The sequence below is a fragment of the Aythya marila genome (genome assembly GCF_965140915.1).
Source record: "Aythya marila genome assembly, chromosome: 8".
NCBI lineage: Eukaryota > Metazoa > Chordata > Aves > Anseriformes > Anatidae > Aythya > Aythya marila.
Genome location: NC_139049.1, coordinates 3709655 through 3733790, shown reverse-complemented (window position 1 = coordinate 3733790; position 24136 = coordinate 3709655). Strand labels below are relative to the sequence as shown.

The 24136-nt window shown below is 37.6% G+C and overlaps 1 protein-coding gene across 7 annotated transcripts; it reads left to right on the top strand.

Moving 5' to 3' along the window:
* Positions 1-702: 702 nt before the first annotated feature.
* Positions 703-23638, top strand: FRRS1 (ferric chelate reductase 1). 7 transcript variants are annotated; one of them, XM_082765598.1, is made up of 16 exons: positions 703-766; positions 8479-8674; positions 8905-9041; positions 10190-10284; positions 10983-11133; positions 11933-12112; positions 12963-13061; positions 14285-14432; positions 14982-15098; positions 15852-15967; positions 16244-16330; positions 16773-16883; positions 17002-17086; positions 17801-17944; positions 18720-18781; positions 18875-23638. In XM_082765598.1, the coding sequence occupies exons 2-16, from the start codon at positions 8479-8481 to the stop codon at positions 18965-18967; spliced, it is 1821 nt and encodes a 606-aa protein (XP_082621724.1). In that variant the 5' UTR covers positions 703-766; the 3' UTR covers positions 18968-23638. The 7 variants fall into 7 exon arrangements, with proteins under 7 accessions (XP_082621724.1, XP_082621722.1, XP_082621725.1 ...); XM_082765596.1 differs by lacking the exon at positions 703-766 and adding an exon at positions 1163-1198; XM_082765599.1 differs by lacking the exon at positions 703-766 and adding an exon at positions 1287-1463 and having other exon boundaries at positions 16786-16883; positions 17028-17086.
* Positions 23639-24136: the final 498 nt, after the last annotated feature.

The following is a 24136-nucleotide window of genomic DNA, read 5'->3' as shown; positions in this document are numbered from 1 at the left end:
CCTTGGGCTTGAAAAAATAGCACAGCTATCAGTACACGCCAATATTGGACTGAAAGCTATTTAATTTCCAAAATTATATGTTTTACTTGTTTGCTCAGTTCTTAAGCAACACAAATTCCCCCTGAAATACTCGTCATGCAGTCTGCTTTGTAAAATTGCTGTTGTTCTCAAAATTATAAGCTTTCAGCTACTTCCTTATGGCCTTGCCAGAAACCATGCGAAAAAAAGCCATCAGCTTCTCTTTATATTTGATGGTATGTTCCAGGACACAGAACAAAGGAAGGCATTTGCCACTTGCCATAGCCATCCCCTGGTGTAGTTCATCAGCAGGTTATACAACTTTATCTCTCTTCAGGGTTGTAGTAAGATTAAAACCCAACTGCCAGCCCTCTGTGTCTCTAACGGATACCATGGTTAGGGCAGAAACTTCTGCTTTGCAGTAAGTGTAGCATTGTTATGAGCACGTTAACACAGCTATAACTGCAGTACATCTTACAAAGAAGATAAATCCGTGGGCTTTTTATAGTTCGTATATCCTAATGCATTTTATTTCCTTAATAGTACTTGACTATTGATACTTAAGAACAAGTTAACATGCAGTATTCTGTCATGAGAATATATTCATTAAGTCTGCATAACTATTGATTTTTTTTTTTTTCTCTCTCAATAGAAGGACTAACATATTTCAGAAGAATCCTTCCAGACAGACTGGTGACCGTGCAGGAGGGCAGAGGTACTTGTACTCACTAGTTAAAGAATTTAACTAGTGAGTTAGAAATTGTTGTCTCTTACTTTTCTTGCTTTATAGCGCTTTAGCAGTAGCTAACGCCTGGTTAAGTAATACAAAAAGAGATGCAAAGCAGCATTCCTCTCCTTACCAACTTTACCTTTCACACATAAGCTAATATATTTCCCTAAACTCTCTGTAGCTTCCAACAGCATTGCAGCTTGCATTTCCATCCCTCCTCGCAGACCTGCAGGCTTCCATATAGCTTATATTTCCTATACAACAGAGGCAGGGCTGGCTGCAGCCCCAGACACCCCGCACACCTCGGCCCCCCGCACACTACGGCTGCCCCCAGCCCGGCCCCCGGGGCCCGCGGGCGCCTCCCCCGCTGCCGGTGCCGCCCCCAGGGCCCGCCCCGCCCGGCGCCGCCAGCAGCAAAGCGCCCGGTGCGCGGCGGGGCCGAGCGGGCAGGTGAGGGGCTGCTGGGGGGGACGGAGGGGGCATGGGGCTGCCGGGGGTTGTGGCTTAATCAGCACCAGGGAGCGTGGCTCCAGCGAGCTGCTCGGAAGCTGCTCGTGCTGTACGGCCGGCCGGCAGTAGTCGTGCTGGAAGCTGGGGGCCCTTCTGAGCGCCTCTGAACTGCTGCTGTCAGTGCAAGCGCTTCTGAAAGGCTTCGGACAGAGCTCTGACCTGGCTTTGCCCTAATATTGTTAAAATACTAGAGAAGACTCTAAAGGTAAACGCAGGGTTATTGCATCTGAAAGTTACGCTGCTCACGTGCCTCTGGCGTGTTCCTTGCTTCTTAATGCTATAGGAGTATTTCCATGTGTTATTTCTTTATTAATATTCATATTTCTTTATTAATATTCATATGAGGTAACCTCATGGTAACTGTTGCAGTTGACGATGTAGTTGAAATTGGTTGTTGAGTGTAACTAAACTGAAGCTACTTTTTAGGACAGTATGCACCTTACAGGGTTCTTTGTATGCTTACAAGCTTGCAGGGTTGGGGCCCTAATGGTTTGTATGCAGAGCAGTTGTCCCATATAAAATTAAATAATTAAAATCAGTCACCAAACAGGGTGAAATCCTTGCCTCTTGCTCATTCTTAGTGGATAAGAGGGAGGGTAGGGGAAAAAAAAAAAAAAAAGCTGAAGTTCCTCTTTAAGACTTTATTTTTCTTCTGAAAGAAAAAATCTCTTTGATATGATAAGCTTTAAAATCATACTGTAAATTTATAATAACTTATGCTGTGAGTAATAAGGTATCAAAAGTTTTTCTTTTTATTTCCCCCCCCCTTTAACTGCATCAGAAGGTAATTAAAGTAATGACTTAATGCAGAACTGCTGTGAGGCATGTGGAATGAAGATGTGGGGTCAGTGCTTAATGGTAACTTCATGCATTTCATCTGAAATCTAGCCTTGTGGGCTTAGCTGGGGATGCAACAAAAAATGTTGGCTTGAGGTAAAGAACACTCATAAATATTTCCTTTTTTAGTGTCTGTGTCCTGTTTCTAGTTGCAGAAGAACTTCCTCTGATCCTGCATGTGATAAGGGTTAATACTGTGAGATGTGAACCAAATAGAAGTTATGATGTACCTATAAGCTTTCTTGCTATAAGTAGAAAGCTAATGGCAATTTTATTTGAACTTCTGTCACTGTAGCAGGACTGGCTGTGAAGTTAGCACCTGAAGTAGGAAGACCAACAGGCTGAGGTGTACGTGTTTTGTCATTTTGTGGCTGTGTGTTTTTTCTTCTTAATTTTGAAAGGATAACGAATTATCATGAATGTGAATGCTAGCTGCATGAGTAAGGGCAAAAAACAGATAATCTGATATGGCAACTTTCAAACCAGCAGGAGAAATTGACGCACGCTCTCTTTCTGAGAGGGAAACTGACTCTTTAACAGCAAGGCTCTCTGCTTTGTGCAAGTGTGTTTCTAAAGAGACACAGCACAGTATCATGTGTTCATACAGCTGGTTTTGCTTTAGACAGCTTCTTCCTTTCCTGCTTGCCCTCTTCTCTTGTGTTCAGGAGAAAAGTTTTGGCCATGATGGTTTTTGTACCTTTTGCTTGGCAACATGTTTGTCTTGCCCATCCTCTCTCTCTCTGAAACTAGTTTTAGGTTTCATACTATGCAGCTAGTGAAATTCTGTCAAATAGCTGAAAGACAACTTCTATGAAGAGATGCTTTGTGTGTGGGCATTATGTGTTTGAGGAACTAGACTGCCAGGGCTTGCTTTCCTGTCACTACCTGCAGGGACTAGGAGCCTTTTAAACACAGGAAGGAATAAATATTAAAAAAAAAAAAAAAAAAAAAAAAAAAATAGTACAAATTTAGTATGGACCTTCTCTTTGCCTCTGTTGTCCTCAGGGACATGCTGGTAACAGGAGAAAAAAAAAAAGCTTACAGATAGTAAGTATTTACAAATAACTTTCTCTTTGTAGGTAACTACAAAAATGAGAAATATCTCTTCAGTTTTCTTCAGTTGTTTTGTTGATTCTGAAGCCACACTGTAAATATCTAAATTAGGCTACTAAATTAGCCAGCTGAAGGCAGGTAACCAGGACTTCTCTCTTTCTCCCTTCTTGGGAGAGAAAATATACAACTGCTTTTGGTCTTTGAAGTTTGACAGTGTTAAAGTTATCCACCTAAAAAACAGTTGAATTTCCTCCTGTGTTTTAGATGCAGCCTGCCTGGTTAACCCTCCTAGCAATCCAGTTACTAGTTGAAGCCGCGTGACCCATTACAAATTTTCAGTCTTATTTGTAGCCTACTGTATGGTTGGTTCTGGCTCTTTCAAAAGCTGTTTCTACAATTATAACACTCAATTATTCCAATTGCTTCCAATCTTTCCCTTCCTTTTTCCTTAAAGAAGAAGGAGATGACTCCTGCATGAATGAGATGGCAAATTTCAGATGTTCAGTCAAGATACCACAGCAACACTTGTTGCTTTATGGAAGCTGGTGGATACTGTTAAGCAAACCTGTCTTTCTCTTTGCAATCAGTCTTTCCAGGCAGTCTCTTGAGATACAGCCAAAGACAATTACTTTGACAAGAACATCGCTAATACTTAAAGTTCAAGCCCATCACAAGTAGCAAGAATGCTAGCTACTACATCTCCATTTCCGCTAGCTGAAAGGTGGTTTCTAGCTCACTCTTTCAGGACTGTCTTTTGTATGTTTTCGGTGAGCTACGTGTTATTAAAAATAACTGACCTGCATCCCAATACTGGTGGAGCAACAGGCCATGCCTTTAGGACTGCATTCTGATTCTTCTACATGACTTTCCCCCAAATTCATTGTGACTTCTCTGTAGTGTAGGTTTCCCAGAAGGGTGCTCTCACTAGAAGCTCTTTCTCTTGGGTTCTGACCTGTCCAACAAATGCCAAGTAACGTGTCGTAACTCAAGTGATGCTTCACTGAAACTCCAGTTCAAATTCAGCCAGAACTGTCACTTCATAAGTCATCTCTCAGTTCTTAATACTGACTAGTCTCTGCATGAAATTGAATTTTACAGTTATAATCAAGTTTTGTATGAAATAATCAGTAGTTGACAGTCTTGGTATTTGATCCCCTTCTTAATGGTAATGAAGTTTTCCTTTTGTGCCTTCCCTCCCAGGGCAGGGTGAGGGGGTGAGCTGTTATACTGAAGTAGGAGGGAGGGAGAGAGGGTGAAGGAGGGAATATGTTTGTAGTCATGCTTCAAACTGTTGGGTGTTGGAATATTTTTATTTGACAATAAAGGCACAAATCATAGTGGTTTGGATAACTTTCATCTAGTAATGATGTGATATGCTATAGTATTGATTTGTCAAGGAGTTGTATTTCAAAAGTTTGTAAATAAATCACTGTGACCGAAGGTTCTCAAATCAACAAGCTATAATAACTTAGAGTGGAAACAGTATTTTCAAATGCTGTAGGTAAGAGCAGACCATTCCACTGTTTGCATGCCTCAAAACTTGAGTTAACAGAATCAGATTATCACTTTGAGTCTAGGTTTCATGGCCATACTTGATGATTTAAGGGTTTCATATAGTTCACTTTCAGTCAGATTTTTTTATTCACTTTTCTAGAGAATACAATCAAGGTGACAGCTGCTGATTCACCTTTATTAGAACGCTTTTTAATTTCAGCTATGTTTATGGGAGGAGTAGAATAACTGGATGAATGAGTTCTCTAAGATGGTTTTGATCAGCCTCTCAGGTTCTTTTTGACACAAGGTAGGGAGCTTATTTTGGTTTTTACTTTATTCTTTAAAAGGTACGTATCCTTTCATAATGTGAATCATGCTTCACTTTGTTACACTTCAGCTTTCCTGAAACCAACCTGTCTGTAATGAGCACTGCCCTGCCTGTGCAATTAAACCTAACCAAGAAAGAGGCATTGTACTTTTATATGTAGCTGTGAGATCTAGTTGTCTTACCTGTGTTCTTCCAGCAAAGGGGAATATCAGGAAAAAGTTGCACATTGCACAGTTTATTGTATATTCACTTACTGTAGGCCTCGGTCCTGTTACCTGTGTTTGATCAGAACATCTCGTTGCAGTTCTTAGTGTCACTACTCCTCTAAGTAGCAGTTCTGCGTTGTAGGATGTAACATGCTAAGCATCTAAAAATACAATCCTTTCTTACAACATCACTTGGAAGAAAATAACTGTTATATCTGTAGATCTCTCTAGAGAAAAGAGAAAACTCACTGAACGAAGTGATCAGTCTACACTGGAGTGACTTGTTGCTTGCCAGTGGTAGACTTGTTTGTATTTTTCCCTGCTGAACAGGTGACCTACTTGTCCAAATACCTGGTGGTGATGGATATAATTGCTTATTGATCTTCAGCCTACGTATTTCTTTGTCACTTATCAGAAGTACTTATTACTGATTCATTAGCTTAATTCATTTCCAAGCTATAATGTGCTCTGCTTTCCAGACAAAGTCACTTTTTCCTTCTCTTAGGGTGTTATGCTCAGGAGGGCATGACATGCAATTTCATGCTCTTGCAACAAGTACTCCTTTAAAGCTAAAGGAGACATCTTAGCTTTCTTGAATGTGGAAGTTCTGGGCATCTCTTGAATATCCCCTCTTCCTCTCTGTGTATTCCAATTGTCCTTGCACTGCTCATTATGTGAGGTGTGTTTTGAACAGATACTGGCTGAAGGCCAGATAAGTGTGTGCATGTTACGGAAGGGGTTGGGGAACACTAGAACAGTGTAGGATCCTAACAGTTGGGGGGCAGAAGGTAAGTGATTATAAACTTTTTTTTTGTTGTTTTCACTTTATTCTTTAAAAGGCACATATTCTTTCATAATGAAGTTAAGCATGATTCACATTACACTTCACGTTACACTTCAGCTTTCCTGAATTCAGCCTCTCTGTACTTTCTTGTACTTTTTTTTTTTTTTCTTTCCTAAACTATTACCTTAAATATTAGGTTATGGAAAGGATTGTGTCTTATGAAAGAGGTTTTTCCTATGGTATTGGAATTTAAGTCCAGAGTTCTTCAATCTGAAGAAGCTAGTTAAGGAATAATCTCTTCAAGCTTGACTTCTCTAGAATTGTGACTTATACTGTTTGGTCGATTATTAGTTTGTGAGATGTTTTCTGAAAACATACAGAGAAAAACAGCAGAATGATTGGTATTATGAGAGTGCTGAGTGCTTCCTGTCTTTCTGTCTCTTTAGCTGTGTAGGTAGAAAATGGGGAGTGCCAGAATATATTTCCAGGTTAAAGGGGAAAACTGAATAACTGTTGTTTAAAGCAGTATTCTAATCTGGAAGGTTCTTGATAATATCTCACTTGATTCTTGAAAGTGTACAGAGAAGGTTGTTCCTCTATAGTTAACCTTATTAAAAAAATATATATATATATTCTTCAGTACAGTACTTCTCTCAGGTTTTGGCCTTTTGTCCTTTTCCTCTACTTATTTTTTCTTTTCTGCCAGCTTTTGAGTTGAATGAGTCTGCTGAAGAGCTTGTTTCACTTTAAATCCCTACCACATCCTCTGCTACTTAAGCTAGAACGCAAACCTATTTTTTTTTTTTGTTTCTGTGATATGCAGCCTTATCTCTTCTAGTAGCAAAGTGTTTTGAAGATTTCTCTTGTACATATAAGCTACTTTAATACCACTATTGTACAGAAGCTTAGTTTTTAGCTTCCTATAGATTTCTTTAATTTATAAATGAAATCACATTGCTGTAGATTTGTGATGGTTTAGAGATATTAGAACTAAAAAAAAACAAAAACATTGACTAACTAGAAGTCATAGATACTATCATAATGTTATCTTGGGTGTTTGGAGGAGGAGTTGAGTGGTGATCTTTTTGTTCTAGTTTCTGAAATGTTTGATCACCATCCCCTAGATTTTGTTTACTGGTATGAAGTTGAGAAGGAGCTCGTACATTGAAAGATGAATGTAGCATTGCCCCGGATTTTTTGGATGTTTAGCACTGCATGTATGAGGACTTTGGAAAAGTTAATAATGATTACTCTTACAGTGTGCAAGACTAATGATATGTCTTGTTTCTACTTGACTGCCTGTAGATATCAGAGTTGAGTCTGAAACATCTCTGTGTCTTGCTTATCTTCACAACCATGCATGCTATCAGGGAACTTCTTAACCTGGTGTTTCTTATCACTTAGCACAGAATGGACAGAAAGCAGGCTTATTTGCCTGGTCCATGTTCCCCTAGAGCTGATAATTTTTTTTTTTTTTTTTTTTTTTGTCTAAGGATTGGAAGGATGGTGTCTTAGTTCTCCCAGCCCCTTTGGACATACCTTGTTGGCTAAGACTTCCTGCAAATACTGGGTGCAGCTGTAAACTCTGCATGCTGCAGAACAACAAAAGATTTACCACAGCTGTCTTGAAAACAGCATTGTTTCAGAACAGATTATTATATGATGAATGCTGAATTTTAGGGGGTTCTTATAACTGTATTAGGCTGGTTAGTCCTACTACCTCACATGGTTTTTCATGTCTCCTGTTCCCTTAGAGATTATAGCAAGCAATGATATTGTTGAACTAATTGTCTGGAGGTCCAATACCCAAAAGGAGAAGTTCTAAGGAACTCCTGTGTTTGTCTTAAACATATTTCTGTTTAACCTTTTATACCAAATCCTCTTTTACATGTATAAAATCTATTTCTGACATCTGATAACCACAGTCTCCCTGCAGAAAGGAGAACTCGTCACCTGGGAGTTCTTTGTCATAAGTGAAGAAATAGACACGAGTTGTGGAAACTCATGTTGGCAGTCCTAATAATGTGCAGTTTGGAGCTATGATTAATAAATGAGTGGGAATGATGTTAGCTTGGAATGATGTTAGTTTTTTCAGTACTGTAGATGTTTATACACCAATTAAAATATTTTAAGATCCATCTGTCCTGTAGATGTGTTTAAGGGACCTGGATTTTATTTTAAGAGAGTGGGAGAGCTGTAAATAAAAAGAAACTTAATATAAAATATAAATATAAAATAAAAGATGATGTAAATGTCCATCTGGTGGATCAAGGGATCTATACTCTTGAGCATATAAATGGTCTGAAACACAATTTGTGAAAGTCCTTGTGAAGTCTGGTAGTTACCACAACCACTTACTAATTGTAGCTACTGAAGATGGGAATGGTGTTTTCTCATGCAGGCTTTTGTTTTAAATGTGCTTCTAAAGTTTAGTATTTAACATGTTCTAAGAATGAATAGTGACCTGCAATGTAAATGTCTGTGGTATTTAATTACTTGTAACTCTTACTTTATTCAGATGGAGCTGCCTAGCCTGGCTTCTGGTTTTTGGATGCTTATTTGTTTCTGTGTATCTGTGAATGGATATCCAAATGGGAGAGTAAGAGAAGCCTGCATGAGCATGATACCCTGTCATGGCAGCTCACCACAGCCATCACCTGTGCACAACATTGCAGTTAATTGGACTGAATTTAAACCTGGGGACACTATAGAAGGTATTGTGTTAGTTATAACGGAAGAGTTTAATTTACTGTTTCTTTGTGTTGCAGCATGTATTTACTTGGGTAGCTACAGCAGATCTATTTAAGCAGTTGAGTGTTGTTCAGGGCATCCCTTCAGCAACCACTCAGTGTTTGTAAAATGAGCTTCTAGTGGTTGTTGATGAAGCGCTTCATTTGTCCTCTGGAGAATGTTCAACTTCCTTTTATTTTCATTACTGCTGCAGTTCACCTGTCTGGACCAGATTTTGAAGGGTTTTTCATACAAGCCCGGGATGCAGAACACTTGGATAGCCCCGCGGTTGGTTCCTTTATGTTAGTTGACCGGAAACATTCTCAGCTTCTGACGTGTGGCCGTACCAAGGTATAATCTAGTTTATTAAAATGGGACATTGGGCACTAGGGTGTTTGTTCTGTCCCATTACAGATGTGGTCTAGTACAAAGCTATGTAATTTCTGAGCTCAGTAAGCATCCCAGGAAATTGCTATAACTTGCAGCATAGAAGCATGGCTTACTGAAATTTTATTTGTCTATTCTTATAAACTATTTAAATGCTCCTGGTGGTAGAAGTCTACTGAAAGCATACAGCAGTCATAATTAGTGAACAATGAATATGTCCTACTGCATACGTGCTTATTGTACTTCTTAAAAAGAAGACATGCTCTATTTGCTTTGGAGAAGAGTAACCAATTTTTTGACATGCTTGTTAATAATGTCTCATAGCAAGGAAACCTTCCACAGTAATTGACCGAAAGAAAACACTAGAATAGGCCACTATCCTTAGTGTAGCTGTGTTAAGTAGTGTTAGTGGAGCTGCCTTAGTAACAGGTTAGATCGCAATCTCAATATTCATTTTATTTAAATTAATCTTGCTTCACATGCAAGAGATCTGAACTGACTAGTGTTTCAGCAACCAGCATGAACTTCATGCTCATGTGAACTGATCTGGACAAAGAATCTCAATCTTCCTGGATTTTTTTTTTTCTGTTTTTACCACCTGCCCCAATTAATGTATGCTGTAATATGTATGCAGTACTGTAATGACATGGGGTTATGTTTCGTGCCTTCTCTGATGAAGACGTAGTTCGGTGTTGTGCCTGATTTGTTTATCTTTCGTTTCGCTCTGTAATACTGGTCCACTTCTCTCTATACAGTTATTACACTGTTCCTTCATGTTCTCGGTGTCAAGAAGTGTTACGACACTGTTTCAGCATAAACACTGCAGGGATCTCTTTTGTCACTGAAGTCTTCTGGACTAAAAGACCTCTAGTTTTTCCTTTCTAGGCTTTTTTTGGCAGTATGTATGAATTTCAGTGGTAGACTTCATCTGAGTGGATCATGACTGACTGGAGAAAAGCCAGTTGTCGACTTTAAGTTGCTTGCAGTGAATATGTGCAGTACAGCAGTGCAATATCTCTTCAGAATTCAGCTGCAGCCAATGTAATGAATGTGTTAAATGAAATGTCTTTAGTGAATACCCTCTGTGTAACTCTTAATATGTACATTTTCAGAATTCAGCAGTCAGTCACACAAGTAAAGCAAAGAAGAGTGATGTAAAAGTTTATTGGATTGCCCCTGGAAATGCACCAAAACACATACAATTTCTGTAAGTAAGCCCAGTATTAGCTTTAACTTTAAAATGCAAATAAAATAAACATGTACAATTGTCTGACAAATACTGACCAGCAAAAGTATCCTTAGACTAATGGTCCCAAAAGTCAACACTTGCTTACTGCAGAGTCTACATTAATATAGATATTTATTCTTTACATAAAGTTTGGAGGTTGTTTTTTTTTTTGTTTTGTTTTGTTTTTTTTTTTTTTTTTTTTTTTTTTTTTTTTTTGAGCTGACAGCAGGAGGGAATTCTGAGACTGGTTTCTTCAGTAATTCCTGTTAACTGCTTAATTCTCATATATGTGGTATGCAGTGGTAATATTTTTCTTTTTTTTTTTTTTTGTACCTAACAAAATGGCACACAACCTCCCATTATACTGTCATTTTTTTTGGAACTAGTGGGTAAAAGCCAAGGTGTAAAAACATCACCCTTCTGAGGCTATGATCTATGCTAGAGACACGAATGTGTTTTATATCTAGTAGGGCATGTAGTAGGATGCTTTAAAGTTAATTTTCCCCCCTTGAAATGCTTTCTTATTTCAAAATGCTAGAAATTGTGGGGGCTGGCATAAAGATAGGTGTCTAGCAAGTATGTTGTAGAAACTATACCAGTTAAATGTTACTTTAAAAAAAAAAAAGAGTTCCTAATGTATGCAGTACTGACCAAGTGTGCATGTATTATTTCTTAAGAGCCACAGTTGTGAAGAAATACAAGACTTACTGGGTGAAGATTCCTGGTCCTGTTATTTCTCAGCCTAATGCACCATTCCCAACAACACCCTTATATGTGACATCTGAGGCTATATCAACATCACATTCAGCTTCCTACTTAACAAAGCCAGTGAGTAACTATGAACCCAAATAATTCAATCTCTAATGCTTGTGATGAATGAAATTAAGTGCCATTGATACAGTTAGAGAGAAAAGGAAAGATGGTAGGAGTAACTTACATATCAGACTAAGAACATAGATGTCTACCCTGTTGTAGTTGCTTGAACGTGGGTTGAATGTGACCATGCCTCATGTGGGTTAAGTTTTAAATGTTCTTTCAGCCTTCTCAAGTCCAGATGAAAATTTTGTGTACCTGGGAAGAGACTTACTCTGGTCTTGACTCCTAACTTATTCAGTAACTGCAGGTTCAGAAACTTCTGAGTACATCTGTGTTACAGACTTCTACTACTGATTCTTGACATTTCAGTGGATTGAGAACGCATCACTACTTGATCCAGAATAACATTGTGACTTCTAGTACATGGTTTGTCTCATTGCTTGTCAGTGGACTTACTGCTTTAGAAAGGAAATAAAGTTCTTCCCTTCTTCCTGCCCTCATCCTGCAGTTGATTTCAACCTCTCTAAAATAAAACTGAAGGAAGTTTCTTTCAAGTTTTTACTTTTTAAGGTTATTCTGCTATAATGTCTTTGACATGAAAATTCAACTTAAATAAAAGTACACCTTAGAATTCCCTATTATTTTACTTACTACCTATCTGGTAACTATAGGGATGGGTTGAGAAACTGGTATGTGGGTGTAGATGGCACTTCTTTCCAGTTCCTTGTATGCTTTCTTCTACAGCAGGTTACAAAGGGAAAAAGAAGAGGAATTCACATTGCTTATGACTTATTTTTGATTTGTTTTCTAGTTTAATGCATCAGGTTGTGGAATTACGAAGTTTTGTGTTAGGAATCCTTCAAACTGTGATCCCGGAAGTGCTTCGTGCCTTTTCTTATCCTTCCAGCTGCAGAAGAGTTCAGTACTTATTGAAATGAGTGGCGCCAGTGAAGGGTACTTAGCATTTGCATTGTCCTATGACCAGTGGATGGTGAGTGTCCTATTTCTACTTTGGTTACTTTTGTGATCCTGGTAGAGTTTCAATGATGCTTCAGGAAACGTGCATATAGGAATTGGGTTAGATTACAAACAAATTTCTTCCCTGTAGTGCTGAAAGAAAGCACAGGTGGCTTTTTAGAGAGGTTTGCAGTCTTAGCTTGAGACTGACTTTCTGCAATAAATCTCCCTGTGGATACCTGTTCTCACTGAATTCAGCCTTAGTAATAGCACAGTAGCTGACTGGAATTCCTGTCTGGATAAACTTTGCTTTGTTACCCAGGAATTAAAAACACCACCTCTCAGAACTTGCCTTGCTGTTTTCTGAAAACCACTTGCATTTCGGCATTGTTCATGTAAGAGTGACTCAATCCTATCTTTACTAAGTGTTAAAAGATTCTTTTTTTCTAGTTGCTTTTAAAGTGAAGGGACAATGCTGAAAATATGAAATCCATGAAGTGTTGCACAAAGATGCTTTTTATTCATCTTCCTACTGCAAGAGCGATTTGTTCTTAACAGTATATTTGTACACTTACAGTTATGAAAAACAACGTGCAACTAAAGGTTTTTAAAATACCATTAGCATCCATCTCTTTCTTGTTTTAGTAAAATTCTAAATAAAGAAACTTATGATACTATGGTTGTTACTTTGGAGGAGGGGGAGGAACATGTTAAATCATAATATGTCTTACTATTTGACTTCATGTGGTTCCCCTATACCACTGAGGTGTTTGAAAGCTGGCATATAGCTTAACAGTTTGAGATTTGAGTCTTTTGCTAGACTTTTGGAAACAGTCATTATAGGTTTTTACTGGTTTAGAAATAACTCTTTCTCAAATATCTAGGGTGATGATGATGCATATCTGTGTATTAACGAGGACCACCATGTTACTGTAAGCACTGCATACCTGAAGGGACGAAGACCTCCTGTGTTGGATTCAGAGGTATGCACGGAAACCATTCCACAAATGTGGGTTTGAAGTGATGAATGGTATGCTGCTGCTTTGTGCTTTTATTTTACAAAGTAAATGTAAATAGTCAATTGGATTTAGAATTCTTTAAGTTGAGACTGATTGGGCTCCTCCTCAAAAATGAAAGTTAAACTTCTGAAGGTAACATTTACCAGGAAGGAAGTCATAGTAGGAATTTACATGATTTAGGAACTTTGTGCAAATTACTCATGCGACTACCCTTTTGCTAGGGCTGAGGTTGTGATCTATGTATCTTGGGTTAGAGGGTAGAAGGGAAGCAGAGGATTATCACTGTGAGTTGTAAAAACTTGTAGTAATAAATCTAAGCCTTAGGTTGCTACGTTAACTTACTGACATACTTCTAAGTTGGTATGCAAGACTCTTTTTTCCTCAGACCATTGCTGTGTCATTTCTTTGCAAGCAACAAGAGTCACTTGCACAGGGTTAGTTTTAAACCAATTACTCTCCAAATCCCTTTTGATGTACTAATACAGTAGAAGGTATCACCAAAAAAAAAAAAGTATTGACATAAGCTGGAAGTATCTGCTTAACTAGGGCCTTTAATACAGAAGAGCAGCAAGTTAGGATCTCTACAGTACATCATTTTTAGGATTGCTGTTTTTACCTTTATACCTGCTTCCTTATGTTTGTACTGGATTCTTATCTTCCAGCTGTTTTTGTAGAGCTAAACAGTTTTATGGGAGAAGACTGTTCATTTATCTGCTATAAATGTATATCTTGAAAGCAGTTAACCCAAAATATGGTGATTGGCCCCTAGGGTCAGAGTACATGTTAGGAAAATTCTTTACTGGGGGGGTGACCAAACACTGGAACAGGCTTCCTAGTGAGATAGGTGATGCCTGTTAATGTTCTAGAAGCATTTGGATAATGCCCCTAACATGCTTTAAATTTCGGTTAGCCCTCAAGTGATCAGGCAGCTGAACTGTCTTTGTAGGTCCCTTCCAACTGAACTTTTTTATATTTTATGTTCTGCTATTGTACTGTAGTCATCTGAATTGCAGGGGAGAGAATGACCTCTTGGCTGTGTTAGCATAAGAAATGTTTTATATCGTGACCTGAGATATAGGATGCTGCCTGTGTTTGCTACTTTGAAATTAGCCTGAACAGTGACCTTAAAAGCAATAAAGAATCCTATTTTTCTGGAAAGACTGAGTATTAAATATTCTGTTTCACAGAATGCCCTTGAAGATGTGTCATGGAGGCTTGCCGATGGTGTTCTTCAATGTTCTTTTAGAAGGAGTATTCATCTTGCAGCATCTAAAGAGAGATTTAATCTAGACACCAGTTATTATATCTTTCTGGCAGATGGGGAAGCTGGTGAAGGTAAACTTGACTTGTGTGGTTGCTGTTCTTTGAACAGTTCTAAACTAGTTACTGTAATGTAAGATATGCCTTAGCTGAGAATTAGTATGTGAACTAAGGACTCTAGTTTCCAAATTTGAGAGGCATTTAGTTCGGTCATCTTTACTGGCTGTCTGGATCATGGCTTTGATTTTCAAAGTTAAAGATGACTTATACTTGTGTTGCATGGGCACTTGATGCTAGGAGCTGTTAGCTGCTTAAGATCTAGCCCCACTTCTTAAAAAATGGACTGGAGCATAATAGAAATTATTCTTCATGTTTTGTGTGCAGTGGAGAAAGCTCTCCTCTGTAGAGGGTTAAATAGGTTCATGTATATTAAGTATGGAAGACAATTTAGATGACCTGCAGGTTTTGATTCACAAGTTAAGTTCCTACCATATTGCACATTAGAGGTTTTGTATAATTACGTTCCATAGTTGTAACAGGGCTTACATTCATGAAAAAGGAATAGGCTCACTTTACAAGTGTGACTTGCATTTGCCTTAAATAAACTACTTTGTCACTGTTTAGGTGGGCCAATATACAAACATCGTCGTCAGCCTCTAATTACCAATGGAATGTACAATGTCACAGGCATTCCTCAGGATATTGGAGGTTCCCGGTCCCCAAGACTCATCAAGGCTCATGGTAAGTTGCACCTCTCAGCTTTGACTTCCAGCTCAAAATTAGCTGAGATTGAGTTTTCCTCACTATTGCTGAGTATTTCCTCTTCTTGTCATTCAGTTTATTTTTACTGTTGGGTAGCAAGATTTGAGGTTGTCAAAGCAGTTAAGCTATTAATAATTTTCAATTTCAGAAGAGTTAAGGTTCTCTTTACCCAGGAAAATGAATCTGTTTGACTTTCCTCTTAAATGTTACTTGGAACTTGTTTCTCTTTGTATCTTTCTCTCTGGTTTCGCTTATGTTCATTGTTGGTCTAGATCTATCTGAAATGAGAAACCCTTCGACTGATTGTCCAGAGCTGTTGAAGTGAATTTTCTCTTCTAGTACTGGACCGTAAACTAGGCCCATAAGAGACCTATCATTCATCCTGTTGATGAAAGCCTGTAATAAAGGTCACCCCTTGTTCTCTCTTGTATAAATTGGTAATGAGTTAGTATCTCCCCCTGTATGTAGGGATGTATGTGAAAGGCAAAATAGACCCAGTTGCTCTGTCATGCTGAGGATGTTGTCTAATCATTCTTCTTATGGATGATTCTGACCTCTAGCAACATAAATGTTATAAAATTGTAGTCTAAACCAGGTGATTAAAAATTTATCACCAGTAATTTCTGATAGTATACGCATGGGCTAAAATATTATATGGTCTTTGAAGCAGTATTAGCATACACATAAATGACCTATATTTTTTTTTATTTTTATGTTTATTTTATTTTTAAGGAACACTGATGTTTGTTGCTTGGATTACTGCAGTTAGTATTGGTGTCATTGTTGCACGATTCTTCAAACCTGTCTGGTCTCATTCATTCCTGTTTGGAAAGGAGATGTGGTTTCAGGTGGGCAAAATCTCCCCCTAGTTGTATTCTCTTTCTATTAGCAGAACTTAAACCTACTAGATTCAAGAAATAAGAGGTCAAACTTGGTGTGGTTTTCTTTTTTTTAAGTCTTATAAAATGGAATAACTGCGAATTGGAAATTCAGGCTTGAATAATAAAAGCAAAGTCCAAAGACGCAGCTAAGAACATCCTTATCTGCAGATCATTATACATGTATGTATTTTAATAGTGTATTAAGAAAATCATAGTTTCTAAAAGCAGACTTCAATTTTCTAGGTGCATCGTATGCTTATGCTGACCACTGTCACGCTTACAAGCATATCTTTTGTTTTGCCTTTTATATACCGAGGAGGTTGGAGCAAAGTAAGTGTGTGGTTTGTTTTTAACTTTGTTGTAAAAATAGGACCAAATAAATGAGAAGTACATTGACTCTAATATTAGAACTATTGTCAAGAGAATTGTTGTAAAAGCTATTGAGAAGTCAAACTCCAAATTCTGGCAACGCAGAAGAATGTTGTCTCCTTTATAACTGTAGCTAAAGGAGACTTTAAAGCTAGTGCTGTCTGCTGTTTAGATGGAAGAATTTCTCAATACAGCATAAAGGTGGGGCAAATCCTGGGCAGACTAATCAGTGTCTTCCTTCTTCCTGGGAAAACCATTTCCATCCATCTGCAGAGCAGCTTGTTCTCTCCTTTCTCCTCTGCCAGGATAAACACATTACTTTTCCGCCACCATAATTTTTATAAGCTTAAATGAAATTAACATTTGTTTTTTCTATATCTTTACATAAATATGATATTCAAAGGTCTTATGTTTAGCAAGCAGGTTTTCATCCCTATCTTGGCTGTACTGTGATGGCTCTCACAATCTTTCAACTGCTTATGGCGGGTTTCAGACCATCTCTTCATGCACCAAGGTATTCAATTCATTCTATAACTGCAAGTAAGAGTGTAATGTTTTCACTTCATTGTTACTGCTTAAAATGTTTTTTTTAATATTCTTTAATTTTTATTTTAAATTACTTTCCCGAACAGCATAATGCTTTTCTTCATTTCTGTAGGAGACAATTGTTTAACTGGTTTCACTGGAGTACTGGTACAACAGCTAGAATGCTAGCTGGTGAGTAAGTTGTAACTCCCTTTTAAATGACTTGAAGGAACTCTCAGTAATTATCTGGTCTATTGCTCATCTAAAGCATCTGGACATCTAGGCATTGAGTTTTAGCACATTGGATCCTCTGTGCCATTTCAACTCTGAAATAAAATTAAACCACAGATGATAGTTAAATCCTTTTGTTTAACATGTTTCACTTGCTCAGCCGTGTTTAAGGTAGGTTCAGGTATCTAATACCAAAGATACTTCAGACAAATATTAAGGACCTCTGTAGTGAGGAACTGTTTTTTATCTTGAGTCCTCTTTTCCTTTTTGAAACTTTTGAGGATAGTGTTCTTATCGTAACATAGCTCAATAATTGACTATTTAACTTAAATAACCATAATTTAGTCTTCATTCTATATCCATAAGGTTCCACAGGCAGCTTAAACACAAGTTTGGGTGACTTTGGACTTGTTGGTCGTCACACATTAGTGATTGTGTGACTGCACAGGGCACTGAGCAAGATGAAAACTGCTTTGGCATCCTGGCCTTCTCCTTCCTTCCCTGTTTCCACACCCACCCTGCCCAGCAAAAGCTTTTCAGCTGTAAAGATTCCTTTAACCTCACTCGCCATGCAACTGTAGGCAGTTTGTGGGAAATCTGTTTCCAAAGGTGAAAAACTTGTTTTAATTGTGCTGATGAAGTACTGAATGTCTCTATCTCATTTTTGCTGACTAGTGGTGACTATGTTCTTGGGAATGGATCTACCAGCACTTGACCTACCAGACCCATGGGACACCTATACAATGATTGCTTTTGTAGCTTGGCATGTTGGTATTGACGTTCTTCTTGAAATACACAGCTACTGTCTCATACGGAAAGGTACAAGCCCAAACAATCTGTTGTTTTTACCTTGCTTAGTGAGATTTGTGACAAAAAAAATCTAAGTGAATTGAATTTGTAGAAGTGGTTTTTGGCTCCTAACTTAGAAGCTGAAGGGAATAACTGTAGAGTAATAGCATGATATCTTTATAAATTGCTATGGGAGTAAAACAGTTCTTGAGACCAATGTATTATAGAAAAATTGTTTTTGCGCTGTCTCAAGTGGTAGCCTCTTATTTCTCAAGTCACAATTCATAGGGCAGACTGAAATGTGTGAGTGTTTTCCCAGAATCTATCACCTTTTGCTGAGGTCTTGATCCCAGGTAGGGTAGGACTCCCGCAGATTAATTCACACAGTCTTTTTATTGTCATAATTTACTGGTATGAATGGATATATTGCATGAGCAAAATGATCTGAAATGTAACCACAAATGCTTGCAATTTTGAGTGAACAAGGGAACAAAAGTGAAATTACGGCTCCAATATGTCTGATAGTGACTTCACTGGAAATTCTTAATCTGGCTGGCTGCTGTCACTAAAAGAAGATCACTGTACACAAGTAAATGACCTGTATCTAAAGCAGAGAGGAGATGTTTGCAGGATTGAAGCAGCATGGTATCTTAACAGATGGTGTAAAGGGGCAAGTAGAGGAGTGATTAAAATAAACTTAGGTTAGTGTTTCATTCCTAGAACTAGGTGAATGAGTCTAATGTTTAAACAATCTAAACACAAAACAATTAACAGTAAATAACTGCTTTTCTCTTCCTATTAACAGCTGAATTGATAGAGGATGACAGAGTACAAATATTGCAGTCACTCACATCTGCAGAAGCAGAGGTAAGGCAACATTTGTAAACACCTGCTATGAGATGGGAAGCGTGTTTTTAAAAATAAAGACTGACACACTTTTTTTTTTTTTTTCCCTTGCAGGGTCATCTGTTTAAACAGATTGTGTTAACAATCTATGTCTGTGGAAATATAGTATTCCTCATTGCCTTCCTGGCAGCAGTCTACCAAATATGAAATAAGCAATTGAAAACTCTGCAATGAAGTACTGTACACTTGAAAAACCTGTGAGGAATACTTTATTATGTTTCCCTCAACACATCCATGAAGATGTAATTGAAGAATAATAGCACATGTTAGGGAGAACTTGAATTCAAATCAGTAGAAGGATGCTGGAATCCTGCAAAAGCTGTCTTCTGATGTGATTTTTAATGTGAGTCTTTGCCCGAGTAAGGAATTAAGTTTCTATTTTTAATAAGGGCAGTAACTAACTTGATTGGAGTTTATAGGCTAAGAAGACTGAGATATACTGAAACCACTGTTTTGATAGTTATAGTTCCCTAAACCTTTTGGGAATATTACTAGAAAGCATGATCCCAAATCTATCATATTTGTTTACTTTACTGTATTCTAATGATGTGAAATGTGACAATTTCCTGCTTGTGACAGTTGACCTTTACAAAAACTTACTGAAGAAAACTGTCACAAATGCAGGTTAATGCATTGTTTATCTTTGCAGTTAAATGCAAAAGTTATTCTCTGCTCTAAGAGCAGTACACATGTGCATACGGGTTTAGGAACTTCAGTCTTGTAGTTAAAACACAATTTGCGTCACTCAAAATACTGTTTTGTTCCCCTCAGTGCTTCTAAACCATAAAGAGAAAGTATGTTTGCAATACAAATACATTAAAACTAGTTGTGCTTATATAACTCTGAAACAGGAAGAACCTATCAGTATATGCATGTATTTGGTTATGGTCTTAGCCAGTTGTGGCTTATGAATGAATAAGATGGGTTTATGCTACTTGATTCTTAAATTGAAATGAAAATACTTGTTCGATAATGTTGCTCGTGTTTGCACTGTTGAGTGAAATGGAGATCTGGAGTTGACCTGACTTCAGGAAAACACAGCTTCTGTTAATGTTAAATGAGTCCTTTGAGCTGTTGTACCTAGGAGACTGACTTGTCTCTATGTGATAAGGGAGAGCATTTTTTTAGTCAATAACAGATTTATCTGAATGGTATGAACTAGGTAAGGGTCATGGAAAGAGATTATTCTTAAATTCTTTGGTTCATGGTTTACTTAGATATGGAGGATCACTCTAAAACAATCTCAGAAGTTAACCCTTAACAAAGCACTGAACTGCATGACACATTTCTTGTAACAATTCACAGTATACTTCTAGCCTAGGGCTATTAACCTAGCTAAGAATAAAGGTGTTGGAGTACTAGAATAAAAAATACTGGGGCATATCTTGATATTGACTGTTTTAGCAAGAGCTCTCTACTACCTGACAGCCAAGATTAAAACACTCATGTGGGTCAGGAAGTAGTTCTCTCCATTTATTAATGCAGTCTAGTTTGGCCTCTTCTCCTGAAATCCACAATGCAGTCTGCAGTGACAAAACATTCAGAAAGCTATAAGTTTGTAGTCAGTTATTTTGGCTGCTCAAGAAATCTCTTTAGTCATAGGAGCATATATATAGCTGAGATTAATCCCTCTGTCAGCAGCAGCTGTAGACTGAAAGGTGAGTGTAAGCTGAATGGTCCCGTTCCTCCCAACTGGAGAAGTCAATCTCAGATTGAGAAGGGGGAGACCATGAAGAAATATGGCAAAACACAGGCTGAAGGGCAACAAGCACTTCCTTGTGCATTTTTTGATCTTTTTGATCTCAGAAACCTGGGAATCACAGGTCTATTTAATACTAAATTTCTGAGGGACTTTTGTATACTATAAGTTTATAGAAGAATCTCTAAACTTAGGTGTGATTGGCTTTTTTAAACTAAGTCAATGCCAAATTATTTCTGTAATACAATAGCTGTGCTATGTTGCTTCATTCTCATGTGAAAGTGGTCACAGGGTTTTTAAAACATGAATGTATGTATCTTAAAATATTTTTTAGTAAAATGAAAACACTATCAAATAGAAACTAGAAAATAATAGTTTTGCCTAGCAGCAAAATGGATTGTTTGTTTTCATAGTAGGCGCTTATTTTATAAATTTAAACTACCCAAATTCTTCCCAGAGAAACTCTTATTGAAATTGAACATTGGAATATTAACATGTTTTTCTAATGTAGAATAGCTCTCTCCCAAGAGCTAATGAGATGGCAGATTTTTTTTTTTTTTTTTTTTTAGTTGCTCTTTGGATAACTTTTTTTCCTGGTACTAGTAATATTGTGTAGTTCGTGTGAGGCCTCTGTAGCATATTCTAATATCTTTGATTTAAAGACTTGTTAACTTTGTGTTCCCCCTGCATGACTAGTAAAAGGAAGCAATGTGTGATTGTATTCTAGTGACTATCCCGACATTCCTATTATACTTAGAAAATAAGCTGTGCAAGAGGTTGGTAACAAAAGGCAGGTAGCAGGAATTTTGGTTCTAGAGGCACTACTGGCTGCTCTACATACCTTTTCTTTATTGATAACTTAATATCGTTTGGAGAAAGATTTCCCTTTTCTTCGTAAAGGAATCCCACTGAAGAGAACTTCATAAGAAGAGATCAAGAAGGTTTTGATGTTCTTTCAGACTCAGATTAAACTTGTGGTGACAAATCAACAGTAGTGTATTTCTGATTGGATTCTTCTAGATAGGCAAATACTCCCTAATGAGTGGAAACTCACCACTGAAGCTTATTGTTTTGATTGAATTGTTAAATCAAGTCTTCAAATACTGATCGTCTGCTCTTTACAACTACAAATAATGTTTCTTGTATATGTTTAGAAGAAAACAAAGTGGTGCAAGTTGCTTGAATGCTTTTGAATTCTTTGCTATTTTACTTGCAATCAAATTTTTGCTAGTTGATATGCAGGCTGTAGAACGAATTAAGAAATAAAACTTTTTTGTATGGTGAATGCTATTTCCTTTTATTCCTTTTATCAAAACAAAAACACATTTTTGGGGGACTTGTATTGAGTGTAATAATGCCAATGTTTTGTTTTTTGTTTTGTTTTGTTTTGTTTTTTTTTTTTTCCTTTGCCCAGGTGTGAAAAGGTTGGAGAGAGCTTGCATAGCTTTTGTTTTGTATCTCTATTTATAACACTATGTGGCGCTCTTGTTTAAATAACAGCATTTTTATTTTGCTATCAACAAATGATGTTGAAAATAGGAAGTGTTCCTAAAGCTTGAGAATTTTTATGATTACCTGATTTATTCAGTGGATCTAAGTTCACTTTAAAGCAGTTCATACAGATGAGAATGTTTCATTACATCTAAACTTTTGTTTCTATAGTTACGACCTGTTTTCTTTTGTCAAGTGAGTAAATTGTACGTTACATGTGTACATCCTTTTCCAAACAACTTAAGATAAATGGCAATCATGGAGGAAGAACCAACGTCTGCACTTCAATGCACAAGTTAATATCTCAGTGATTTCTGACCCAGAGACTCCATGTGAATCAGCAGATGGTTAAGAAGGATGATCTGCTAAAACTGAGTCTGTGTTCAGTTCAGTTTGATTCCAAGCTCTCTAAAGGGAGTGCATATGTGAAGGGGAAGCTGTTGCATACATTTACCTGAGGGAGTGACACAGCAGAATCAGCATGTGCCAAATGCTGCAGTACATGTTTTAACTCACATGAAAGCTAATTCAACTGTTGAATAACTTCTGCTTTTGGTTTTCCTTGTGCTCTTCAGAAGTGACTTTACCTACTAGTTGCTATTATAAAAGCTGAACACTTGCATTGCACTGAACCAGGGATCTATGACAGTCATCCTGGACAAATGAAACTGTGCTTAGGACTCCAACTCTGGCTTTATTTCAGACTCTTTTTTTTTTTTTTTTTTTTTTTTTTTGCCAGACCATTGAAATTATTCAGCTATAATAGTGAATTGGGGTTTTGTATGGTGTTTGTACTGATGTGAAAAATTATTGCCTTCTTTCAATTCTGTTCTTGATATGGAATGTGGGAGAGCTCTGGGGCTGCAACACTCGGCTGATGAATCTCTCCTCTTCTCAGAAATGCTTTTCTTGGGTGCTCCATTTTGTCTCTGTTCTTTCAAAGTGATTAACTGCTATCCATGCTGCTACCTAGTGTTACAGTTTAACCTGTCTAGCAGCTAAGCACCACACAGCCATTTGCTCAGGGGTCTGTATACAAATAGTGTATTAGTGGGGGGCAGTTCAGACTCACACAAACAATAGTTTTAGTAGGTGATGTTAGAAATGCCACAGAGCAAAGCAGATCTACTGAGCCTAGTATAGTCTACACAAGTAGCACTAATGGGTGCTTATGGCAAGAGATGTAATGAGACTGCAGTGATATAATGAGACTACTGTGATACTTTCCCTTCCTGGCAAGATCTCATTGCTGCTTGCCAGAATCGGTGTAAGGAAACTGTAAGGTAGATACTGCAGTTGGACTGAACCTTTTTGATGATGGGACTTATCCATGAAATGTACAATGATTTCTTAAATAAATAAAAATCCATCAATGTTTGCCTTCCCACTTAATTATTCACTGTCAAAGCATTTGCTTTTAAGTCTGTCTCTTGATATTGTACTTTATCTTCCTGCCTTTATCATGGTTCTGCAGACGTCTCATACCAGTCTTACTGTTTTTATCCTGTATGATTGCTGTGTTCAGTCATTTTGCACTTCTGATCTATCTTGATTACCCTTCTCTTTTACCCTTCAGGGAAAGGGTGACCAAAACTCTACTTAACAAGTAAAAAAAAACAAAAAACAAACCTCTACTTAACATGTTAACATGCAAGACCTTGCCACAGTTGTTGGGATTTGTTGTAATGAATCCCGAACTTCTTTATGTTCATGGAGTTGATACTTTGCAAATGCCTATCTAAAATACTGCTATGGTGTTCCCCTCTTACCCAAGAGGCTGGTAGTACTTAATAACTACTTCTGCTGTGTAGGGTTAAGCTTTTCTGTTTTTATGCTATTTTACATCTTTCAGTACTGAATTTCAGCTGCCAATTTACTTACATAATCACAATTGTGATGTCTCTTCTGTTTCCCTTCTTTTAAACTACTTCAGTAATATTCAGGGAACAGTATTTTTACCCCTTTGTCAGCTCACTTAGGATTGATAGCAGAGATCACTGGGGCAAGGCGGGGACAGATTCACAAACCCTTCTGCCTCTGTTGTAAGACCCACCACTGTCAGTTCATGTCACTCTTTTCTACTATCTAAATTGTACCCCACTGAGAACATCTGAGTTGTCTTAAAG

Bases quoted from the DNA above. Each gene is read 5' to 3' on its own strand.
- FRRS1 (XM_082765598.1), top strand. From the start codon at position 8,479: ATGGAGCTGCCTAGCCTGGCTTCTGGTTTTTGGATGCTTATTTGTTTC. The intron at 15,099-15,851 runs GTAAGTTGCACC...TTTATTTTTAAG, and splicing joins AAGACTCATCAAGGCTCATG to GAACACTGATGTTTGTTGCT. The intron at 16,884-17,001 runs GTATTCAATTCA...TTTCCCGAACAG, and splicing joins CCATCTCTTCATGCACCAAG to CATAATGCTTTTCTTCATTT.